The sequence below is a fragment of the Microchirus variegatus genome (assembly GCF_963457635.1).
Source record: "Microchirus variegatus genome assembly, chromosome: 4".
Lineage (NCBI taxonomy): Eukaryota > Metazoa > Chordata > Actinopteri > Pleuronectiformes > Soleidae > Microchirus > Microchirus variegatus.
Genome location: NC_139805.1, coordinates 20096863 through 20109135, shown reverse-complemented (window position 1 = coordinate 20109135; position 12273 = coordinate 20096863). Strand labels below are relative to the sequence as shown.

Genomic DNA, 12273 nt, shown 5'->3' with positions numbered 1-12273 from the left:
GGCACACTTTGTTAAACAGACTTTTGGCTCTGTTTGTTTCCCAAGGCCAGGAACGTAACAGACTCACCGAGTACCGACCCCAGCGGAAGCACAAGAAAGATTTCTTCAGTCTGTCTTTATAGTGGTCGTGGCTGTTTGCCTTCACCTCCCATGAGAAGTCTGTCAGACACACATAAGTACACTTTACATTTCAGAAAAATTCTGAAAAATCCTTTATAAGATGGTTATATAAATAATTCCATATAAGTGTAATAATTAGTGGAATATGTATAGTATTAATAAGATGTTAAATACTGGTAGAATGTATGTAAAATTGTCAACGTTTATAGATGGCATATTAAAATGTTTATTTGCATTAATGAGGATTATATAAGAGGTAATTAAAATCTCATTAAAATATTTTTCTTTTACCGCAGCACACTTATAAGCATTTACTAGAAAGCTACTTTGAAAAGTAAAGACAGATTATCCTGACATCTCCTGAAGAAACATGGTCTGAAACTTTCAATCTAGACAATGAATGTTCAGGAACATGAATTTTTCAAATAAAAATATAGCAATCTGAGCCAAAACAGTGAGATAAAGATTCAGAGGTCAGCAGGTAAATGTAATAAAGAATGCGGATCAGGGACTTACCAGATTCAACGCTTTGTGTGACCATTGTGTTGTAGACTTTTGTAGACCTCTGTTATGCTTCAAGGGGTATACAACAGAAAATGTGACCCCTTCAAACATTTTTAACCCTTAGACACATTTTTGTGTTTTTGGCTTTAAATTAAAAAAAGCTTGCACATGCCTGCAGCGTTAACAGTGAACACTGCATTTACCATATTACCAAATGTGTAAATGTGCAGTTAGTGGCACCTCCATTCATGTGTCATTTTTGTGCAAATGTTTGCTATTTATGATGAGGACTGATGTTTTACAAAATTAAAACAATAAAATAAAATAAAAAAAATAACAATTTAGACAATTTGTATAGCTTGAACTTTAATGAGCACATTTTGGTGTTCTAGGTGTTAAGAACAGAGTATTTTATGAAATATGACATTCCAAAAATTATAATACATATAAACACATGTTTCTGCTAATCTTTCATATATCAGGCTGCTTTTTTAAGACCATAAAATGAAGGTGCATCATGACAAAAACTTGGCAATTTAAGGGTCCATCCATTAATATTTATGAAAGCAAAACATTTTTTGGTGCTCTGGGTGTGTTCACATAACTTTTTGAAGGTGCATTTGTAAAACATCTCAAGTGAAATGAAAGTTGAATTAATATCAGGAATATTTCAGTTTGGTTAGCATATCCATAAACTACTCACACACACTAAAAAAAAAAAAAAATCAGGAAAGGATTTAGGGTGTGACGATCCATACATCACGAACAACTACAGTTCTTAACCATTCTCTATTGATCACTAAACTAAATGTTAGAAAGGTGAATTAAAAGTAAAAGGCAACAGTGTGTGTGCGGGTGTTTTTTTATATGATGAAATACAGAGAAATATACCAACCTCTGGAAGAAACTCTGCTGGAAGTTACAGGTGCAATCCTGATGAGAGAGAACCAAGACTGCACACACAAATCCATAGGCATCAAACCTGAGAGAATAACGACACACACAGTCATGTCAGCACAGTGATTACTGTATTTCACCTGTTGTTGTGTAATTAACGACCTGTGTCACCTCTGACAAAACATTACACAGAAAAGTAGCTGAAGGTGTTGATGTCACCTTTGCTTCTGTCATTAGCAGCAGATAAAATCACCACAGATTCCAAAAGAAATGCATTCACCTGTTTGCCAGTGTTGCTCTGAAGCACCTTGGAACCAGGCGACAAAGCCGAGCAATTCATCAGTCTTGAGTCTCGACCATTTTCATAACCATTGTTCAGCTGCTTTTCATAATAATGCACACCTGTGTTCATCCAACCCCTCCCTTGTCGTTGTCTTCTTTCTGCTGGAGCAACATGTTGCAGGCCCCGCCTCTTTCTCCCAGGTAAAGCCTTCCCTCACCATGCTATTCACCTGGGGACAGAAAAAAGGAACAGAGGAGGGACTCTAAAGCCTTTTGGGTATAAGCATATCAAATCACCAGTTTCCTTTAACACACATTTTCAGGTATTTAACAGTAAAAACATTTGTTTTAGTTAATCAATCCAGACAAAGGAAGTCTAAACAGTATTACTATAGGAATTTGTTTTTAACTAATTTGTGTAACTTCTGTGTGAGTTGGGTAACTTTTGTCTTTGTGTTTATGGAAATAGGTTTGCATCCTGGCAACGGTGGGAGTATTGCTTTACAGGAATGTGAAAGCTTTAAAGCTTTGCATTGAGACCAAGCGAACACCCATCTGCCAGTTTGCTGCACTTGTTTGTTTTTCCCCTTGGAAAACATACTCTGAGAATTTTATACAATGTAGAATATATCGAGAGATGCAGTTTTGCAGTTTAAGATGTGAAGGAAATGTGCCTCATTTATTTGATTTAATTAATTTATATAATTTCAAAATTGTATTCAAAACTTCTATAAAGAGGTATTTAAAGTAGGTATTTACAGTAGTGTATTAGATAAAGACATTTTAATGATTTGCTTCATTTTATTCAAACTAATCTTCAAATTTAGGTTTGAGGAATGGCTTTGCAACATCCAAGTGGAAGCCATTTTTATTTGTGAATCTGATGCCATCTGGTGGAGGCTAGCAGTCACTGCACTGTCACCATCTAATGAATGTCAAGAAAGGTGAAACTATGAACAATGGCACCCCTGAAAAAAGACAGAAGGCAGTTCACTCCATATATATTTTTACTCTGTGTCAGTTAAATGCACTTGTGTGGTTTCATATCTCATTGTCTCACGTCTCCTCTCTGTGCAAGTGAGGTCGTCCCCACAAAGGCCACGCATCGGCACCTGAATGTGTGTAAATCTGTTGTCTAACTTGTGTGTGTGTGTGTGTGAGCGTGTGTGTATGCATATCTGGGGCAATCTTTCTTATCTATTTATACAGCTGGGCTGTACATGTGAGTGGTTAGGGTGATGTGCGGTTGGTGTGTCATAGACGTTCATATAGGCCTCAACGAAGCACGACACTCATCAGGCCAGGCTTTTCCACCACAGTTAAACTGTTGCCCATCACAGTCTCCACGCCTCACAAACAAAGACGAGCTGAAAGAGTAAAGGCTAGTGTCGAGACCTTCAATGCCTCCTTTTATAGAGGCCACATAAACATTTCTTGTCACTGGCAGACATACAGTAGCATGATTCTCTCTTTAGTTTATATACACAGTACACATTTAAAACAAACAGATGACTGTTTAAGATAAAATATCAAAATGTTTCATTCAAATGTGAATCAATCTATGAATTATCGCTGCTGGGCGTAGTGAAATATGGAGATAGTTACTTAAGTACTGTAGGGTCACACAATCTTAACATTAATCGTGCAACGTTGTGCCAAAACAAATCAAGCACTGCCAACAGTGGCAGCTTTTAAATTCTTGGAACCAGGCCATAGCACAACTATATTATTTATTAATTGCATTCATTACATTTTGTCGGGTTATTTTATTTATACATAGCACATTTAATCAAATACATAAATAAAAATAATGCATCAAATTTAAAATTCAGCTGAGAAATCTATTAATTGCCCTTGCTGGAGGTAGTAAAAGATGGAACGTTACAAACCTAAGTATTATAGGATCACACAATCTTACATTAATCATGCAACTTTGTACGATATCTGCCAAAACAGACCAAGTGCTGCCAACAGTCGTGACACATCTTGTTTATTTCGACAGCTTTAAAGATCTTGGAACTGGACCAGTTGCTGTTGTTTATTTTATATCAAACCTAAAGCAACCTGGATACAAGATATCAATGGATTCTGCAGGAAAACTTGATGGTTACTTTTAACCAAATCTAAAATAACAATGTAGTCCTACATGACAGAGCATTATAAAACCTTACACTGACAAATATGAACACCCACAAACAGTTACTCGCATTATCATACTGTGAAAAATACAGGCCAAGCATCCACTACAGAGTATGTTTGTGTTCATCCAGTTCTGTATCTGACAGTCTCACTAGATCATGACCCTCAGACGCACCTGGTTTTCAGCACAGCGTGAGAAAACGCAGGGCTGAGCTTCTAAATCTCTCTGCCCGTGTTCTCTTAGATCTTACACATGACTACTGTAAGGTTTTCACATGAGATGAATAGAAAGGCCCTACTAAACATGGTTAGGGGGGGAATCAGGCCAATGTACGCCAATAATGACAATCACACGAAAATCCTCAGTGAAAAAGAGCTGCGAGACAAATAATGTTCAACATGAAACACTAACAGATGTCAAACACGCTGAGATGAAGCCAAGGCAAAGCTGTGGTTTATCCAATTCACAGGGGTTTCAGTGTTCAGCACACAGCAGCTTTGTTTAAATGGAACATAGTGGTAAGTTGTGGGTGGGTGGGCGGCTGCGAGTGGGTGTTTGTGTGTCAGTGGTTGGGGGAGGGGTGTGACATAACATCAAAGTTTACCGGAACAAACTTATTAGACCTACCCCCAACCATGAGTCAACTGGTGGTATCACTTTGCTCTGTGAACACACAACTGTGAAAAGTGAGCAAGACTGTGTCCTGCAAAGCACATTTCACTTTTCAAAATAACTTTTAATAAAAGAAATAAATTAACTGCAATACCTTTGTTATTTTTGACAGTTGGCATCTGTAATGTGGCACTGGAGCCTTCAAGTGTAGAGCTGGTTGTTTTTTTGATGTTACTTCTGTAGAGATATTCCTGTGCTCCACACAGAATGACATGATGTAAAAAAAATTTTTTTTAAAACAGCTACATGATATCAGATGGTAGAAAGAAGAAAACCAGCAAAATATGAGATACAAATAAAAACAATCAACATCATATACTGGCCCTCAGTTTCTGTGAAGTTTTCTCGATATCTGCATCAGCCACAGCAAATCAAAATTCAGTCAGCCTCTACCCTGTACACCATTTGTTTTTCTTGTCTCACTGCACATCATGCGGTACATAACAACCTGGTTGCAGTTGAGTCACTAAACCTCAATTCCAACTCGAGTCTCAGGTACCAAGTATTTGTCAAATGGTTAATTAACTGTGCAAGGAGTTTGATGTAGCATCATTGAACAGTGTATTCTCTTTAAGGTCTATCCCTTGTGCCTTGAGAGTATGTATTTGTTGTGATTTGGCACAACACAAAATATTTGATTTGTTTCTGGAAGCCTCTTGTAAGTATTAATCGCTCTTTTGATAAATTTGTGACTATGTGTCACATAGTCCAGGTCATAGACAATATGAAGACAAAGTGAAGATAATTCAAAATCAATTTCAAAAGACACATAATCACATGATGGCAAGGAGCAGTATCTTTTCCAGAAATAAGTGGAAAAATGATATTTTGGCACGTTAAAACTTGGGTGCTTTAACAGTGATTGACAAGAAAGGTCCACAGACAAGCTACAACCAGCACAGCCTCGATCAAACACAACCCACTTATATCACTAGCTCTTATATCACCTTTGACTGCCTCTCAGAAGCATCACCTCGAGCATACACTGTATACAGCAAACAGGATATATACATATAGCATAGTGAACAGATCATTCCCATGAAGAGAGATAATCTGCAGCATGTAGTCAGGATGTGGCCGTCACCAAACAATGAGAAAGTGGCAGAGGTAAAAGAAATTACGCAGATCTACTGTGATATACCACAATGTTTTCTGAGCACTTCAATAATGAATCATCGTCAAAAGTCACAGATGTGCAGCACAGATATGGCCTAAATTATTCTTCTAAAAGCACACTGGCTCTTGTTTTTTTTTTCCTAGACTAATGCAGCAATGTTTTTTTTTTTTTAATATTTGAAACACTTCGAGATTTGTGTGAGCATGTGCTCATGATCATGATATGATATAACTTGTTATTAAAGCAATCTGTGTCAATCAGCAGGAGCCAATCTGTTCTCCACTGTGTTACTGCCTCTTTAAATATCTGGAGAACATCTTACTGAAAGAAAAAACAGACTGTTGGACTATACCACTGTGTGGAATCTGTGGTAATGATGAGTCAAATTGTTTTTCTACACAGGTGAGCATACACAGGACATTCCCAGACTCACTCTGAACAGTCCCCATGTACAATGCCTTTTTTCCATTTTGGTGTAACAGTTTACTGTGTTTGTGTTCACATTATTTGGCATCTCTTGAAAATAGTTCTAAAATACAGCGTAGCCACATCGAGATGTGGGTCATGATGTTCTCATCAGGCTAACCTGAACTTCTTAGAGGTTTCACAGGTTATTTTGGGATGATGAGACCTGGACTGCGGCGCGTGTTTTGGGTCTGCTTCAGTGTCAAGCATTAATGACAGGACACCACACAGAAGCTTTACCCCTGATGTCGATCACAGATTTACTGATGCAGAAATGGAGAAGTATGTAGTGTATGTGTCTGCAAGCGAGCAACAGCTTATAATGGAGACTTATGAGGAAGTGAAAGATTAGAAAAGGCAAATCAGATGCTTTTCAATACTAAAATACTTTAAATATTTAAATACTATATGCCAGATTAACAGAGGTGGAGGTCGGAGGTTTGTGGGTGGAGTTTACCTAACATGCTTGCTTTTTTTCAGTAATTATGATCCGAGTTTAATGCACTCAACTCTGTCATTCATCCCTGTTGTTGTGTTTTCATTGTGTTTTAACACCCACTGTGATGCATGTTGCATCCTTTAGAAGTGAAACTTTCACCCATGGTATACCACTAGATTTGAGGTTCATTGGTTATACAAGTTGTTCACACAGAATACTCTGTTGGTGTGGCTCACCATTGTAACTTTTGATCCAGCTATACTATAAAAGCCAAAATAATTGTTGTTGTTTTAAGTCAAACTGAGGTTGATGCCCATGACTGCATTGTCATTTCATTTAATGAAATCAAGGTATCCTTAGTTAAAAATTGAAAATCTCAGTTCTAATACATTTTTGCAAATGAGCTCCTCACTAACCACTGTTCCACTGAAATCATATTTACAATCTAATTTAATTTGGTAAACAGTGCAATAATATTGCATAGAAAACCTTTTTTTAATCAAAAACTGACAGCAAAACAAACACCAGTCTTCATAAAACCCATATACACGTAAAAATTACTATATTAGAGATAAAATAACACTGAATCACAATCTATCTGAAGTATGTCCATGCAGGATAATAAAACTGAGGTAAAATACACCCAGAAGATCATGAATGACTATGAATCACTTTTATTTCTGATCAGAGCAACAACTGACTAAATCCAGCCAGGATAACTGACATATCACAGCTTAATCCCTTATCCTGGTTTCATGCAAAAGGCCCCAAAAGTTGACTGAGGTCAGTAAAATAGACGTTTGTGACTGCAACAACATGTCCAGTATGGCTTTGACATGTCAGCATACAGCATTTCATAATAATTGCATTGTGTTATTGTTTCAGAAACCAGCTTCATTCACCCCAAATCTTTTCAAAACTGGAAATATGATTTGGGTTGGTGGCCATACAGACAAAAAAAGGCAAATTGGAAAATACATCTGTAACTTGAGCAGGAGGAAGCATCTGCAGCCATTTCCCAAGCTGCCACTTTTATTTCATATATCTCGTACTAATCAATCACATAGTACATGCACAGCCCACTAGATGCTGATAAAAAAGTAACTTTATCCTCATCCAGCATCGCATTTATACTGGTTTACCACAGAGTGTGGCCCATTTGTTTGTCGAGACACATCAGTTTTAATTCTATTTACTGGACAGAAGAACCAATGGGTTGTAAATGTAAAAGTACATCTCATATTAAGACATCCATGTACTGGAGAGTTTTCCCACAAAAGGGCCTTTTACTTACTGCCTCAAATTAAGTGGCGTCACAGCAGAATGCTTTGTGTTTGACCAATTTATCATGCGATGTGACTAGTTCTAATTCAATGTTGTTTTAAATGTTATATATAATGGATTGATGTTTAACAACATATAGCATACTAGCACAAAGTTTTCGGCATTTTAGCTAACTTTGGAATTTTAGCTAGGAGTCATGTGGTCAGGCAGGCCGGCCCAACTTAATTAAAGGAACAGAATCCAAAAAGACAGCGACTGAAACACACCGGGTCATAAAAGAAGAGCACACAAAAAAATGTAAGGCAAACTTACCTTAATTGACAAGATTAAGTGACAGAAAACACGGGGGAGAGGAACAACAGGTGAAATTGTTTGGGACCAGGTGTGGGCAATCAGGGAGGAAACATGGCGGAACAGGAAGTGAAACAAATCTTGACACCGGGGAAAAGAACTACAAAATAAACCAGGAAGCAAAGGAAGACAAGGGCAAGACAACAAAATAAGACAATAAAAAAAACATAAATAGAAATATAAAGCAAGTCTATCTAACTTCATCGAGTTAACTCATTTCAGCCTCACCTGTTTGTTTGACTGTGTGGCGAGTGACACTGTTGCTGTTGGATTTTCCGCTCTGTGCATCAGAAAGACGCCATTGGCTGCTTTCACAGAGTAAAAGCACGCGCCCGCCGCCCTGCAGGCATGTCATCCTGCAGCTCTGCTCTCAGCAGCACTCAGTCTGTCTGACTGACTGACAAGAAGAAGCGCAGGCGTCTCCGTGCGAACAGGTGACATCCACAAGACCTGTAATCTGTTTACCTTCTGAGTAAGTTCTTTTTTCTTTTTTTTTTCAAAGAAACAAACAGAAAAATACAACGACAAATTCACAAACCTGTTCCTGTCTAAATCAGCTGTCATCCTTTCTTAGTATGGTAAGTTTATTAAAAGTATTGGTAAAAAACTTTAATTATTCTTATTATCATCATCATCATTATTATTATGATTATTATTATTAATAATATAATAATAATAATCATAATAATAAATGATAATTCCTCCGCTCACTTTCTGTTTTGGATACATTTTTTTTATCAAGCATTTTGAAATTAAACTGTGTAAACAAACTTGCAGCCTATACTGGATTACAAACACTAACGCTTTTCTCTGTTCTGCCAATTACTTTATGTGGTAAGGTCATAGTCTACAAAAAAGACAAATTCGTTCTTTAGATCCCTCACATTTACTTGCACATTGTTGTACCTGTCTGCCCCAGGACTCTGCATCCCTCCTTGTGCATGGTCATCAAATATGATTAAATTACTCTACATTGTGATGAATCAAAGATAAAGATAAAACATCCTTTATAGTAACTCATGGGAGAAAACAGTGATGGCATGCAAATATAAAATGGCATACATTTAAAAACAATCAGGCAATGACATGCATAAGAACATAAGATATACGTACATATGGCATAGTTACTAGCATTTAATAATAATAATATCATTAGAATATACACAGTAATAATAGTACAATGCCTGATGTAAAACAGATACAATAATATAAATAAATAGTATAAACTATTCAGTTAATTAACATGCATCATTTTGATAATGTCATAGAGAACACTCCAGGTTGTTGACTGACTAATAATTTAACATTTGATTGTCCCCCAGTGCCATGTCCACTGTGAGGAGCCCCGGTGCCTCAAGCCAAACTTCCTCCTCCTCCTCTTTGGTTGACAGCAGCAGCGTCACCGAGCCTCCTGCAGCCCAGCCTGGACCCAAGCTCTCAGTGACCGGCTCCTCCCCGCTGCATTCACGGACCTGTAGCTTCAGACCTGTTAGACGCCGAAAGAGGATGATGACCCCCGTGGACAAGAAAGACTCCTCCTACTGGGACAAGCGGCGAAAGAACAATGAGGCGGCGAGGAGGTCCAGAGAGAGACGCAGGCTAAATGACCTGATGATGGAGGGTCAGTTGCTGGCCCTCAGTGAGGAGAACGCACAGTTACGCGCTCATGTTCTCAGTCTGCAGTATCACACCAGTGTGAGTGCAGGCAGAAGCAAAGCTGCTTCACCTATTGGGGCAACTTTCACTTCATCAGTGGTTGCTCCTACTTTGTCCTTATCGCCCAGAAACCCAGCTTATTCACATGCAGGACACTGGGCGAACATTGGGGAAACCACAGCCTCTATCCAGAGTGTGAGGCACCAAGAAAATCATCCTTGTGAGGGTCTGAGGTCAGCGGAGGCAGAGATGGGTCCCCAACGACGCGTCACCTTCAGTGATGACAACTCCATCCAGAACTATTATATCCGAGCGCTTCTGCATGGACCTGCTGACACACCCCGCCATGCCTCCACACACAAACCTCACAGTTGGTTAGAGTCTCAACTGAGTTCCTCAGCAGTGTATAATAGTCTTCTGCTGCCTTGGTGGTCCTCATATACTCCACCACCAACAACTGTCTACTCAGGTCTGCCTCCCTACAGACTCAGCTGTGCTGGGCCGGGCCTGCATCTCAGTGCTGATGGACGCTAACACAGGCCTTTATCATGTGTAGCATGTTAGAGTCATGTTGAGTGAAATAAACATGTAGGACTATGCAAATCATGTTTAAAATGCTATTTTTAATAAATGAAACTTAAAAAGAACAAAAAAGGACATACAGAAAATATAATTCAATCATTAAATACACCTATGAGCACCTTATACCCAACATCAGTGTGAAGGCAACTCATAGATGTATTTGGTCACATAATGCATAATGCTTTTGAAGTATTTTGCCTCTATATTCTGCAAAATATAGTACATCTTATTAACAACTGGAGTGTGAAGTTTCAGTCTATTTTTTAACATTTGAAGATCTTAAAATAATGAATATTTGTCATTATCATTCAAATGAAATGACAGACCGATTTGAAAGTAGTTGGTTGGTTTTATTGAAAGAGTGAAACTTGGTGCTTCTTTACTTTGGTATTTCCCTTTATCCCCACTGCGTGATTTCCCAGCAGATGTTGATTAACCGGTAAAATCGATCATTAACATGGCTTTCTTTTAACAGCTTACAGCTCATGTGAAAGAGACGTTACCATCCATTGCATTGTTTTTATCAAATGGTTGCACCTGAGCAGCATTATGAACAGTTAATGTGTATAAGCTATTTTCTAGCTTTAATGAAAACAATGTCAACAGATCATGCATATTACTGCAAAACTTTTGCTTAGTGTAAACTTTGGAAATGAAGAGCACTTGAGCCAAATATGATCCAAAATAAATTAACATTGTACTTTTGTCTTTTTAGTGTTTTTAATGATTGAGGGTGAATACAGTGCTGTAAATTCTGAAAAGCCATCCAAAACGTGTCCTGGGGCTGCGATTATCTGTCTAATATAGAATAAGGAATTATTAATCTTGTTATAAAGTTCACATTAACAAAAGATTCACAATTATGGCGATTTTCTAATAAAGGATGGAATGAAACTACAATGAGCTCCTTGCTCTCATGCAGACAGCACTTACCTGTAGACACCAGCAGAGGCTGCTACAACATTAATGATGCTGCAGATGCACAATTCAAGCCAGTAATAATGATAATGGCGATTGGAAGTGTATTTACTGGCTGCCTCAAACGGTGAAACAAAAAAATACGAAGGAGTAAATAATGTGAACACTGTAAATATGCAAAACACAACAAATAAAATGAATGTATGCCTATATTTGACTGTTTGAAGGAGTTGCAGTAAAGGGCAACAGAGTCAGATTTAATGGCTGATCTTGGATTTATTCTGTTGCATCGAGCAATTCCAATTGTTTGGGTCCTAAAGGTGACAGATGTTGTCAAAGTTGTGTAACGTCAGATTATGCAGAACATACTGATCAACCACAACATTAAAACAAGGGCCTGGTTTTTAAAGATACGATAAGCGACCCATTTTTTTTTCATCATCAGATAAAACAACTGACAGCATGAAAAGAAGTCTATCAATGTGTCAGGTCTAAATACAGAAGCCTACAAAGGTTGAGCAGTATCCTCTCTGCTGCACGACAACAGAAATAAAGTGTTTTCATGGATCTCTGGTGCAGATTTATTTTTATATTAACGGTTTAAGCACATCACAACAGGAAGCAAAAACCGAACTTGTCTACATGTGACAGCGTCTAAACATAGACACAAGGGTGGAGGTAGAATTTCCACTCAAGATAAAAGCACAATTACAAATAGGTTCATATGTAATTTTTTTGCCTATAATGCATAACAATTACATTGCAGTAAACAGTCAGTTTTCTAAGAAAGAATAATAAATGTCTGACGCCAAAGAGACACACACTTCTGTTTTTTTTTATCTGAGA

General features: G+C 37.8%; 1 protein-coding gene across 1 annotated transcript in view; it reads right to left on the bottom strand.

Annotated features, from left to right (window-relative positions):
• Positions 1 to 9214, bottom strand: part of atp8b3 (ATPase phospholipid transporting 8B3) — a gene marked incomplete at both ends in the record, with an annotated part of 29894 nt that extends 20680 nt beyond the window's left edge. Inside the window, 2 exons of the mRNA XM_083888219.1 lie at positions 68 to 159; positions 9178 to 9214. Coding sequence (XP_083744345.1) covers positions 68 to 159; positions 9178 to 9214 — 129 coding nt within the window. The remainder of the gene's footprint in view (positions 1 to 67; positions 160 to 9177) is intronic.
• Positions 9215 to 12273: the final 3059 nt, after the last annotated feature.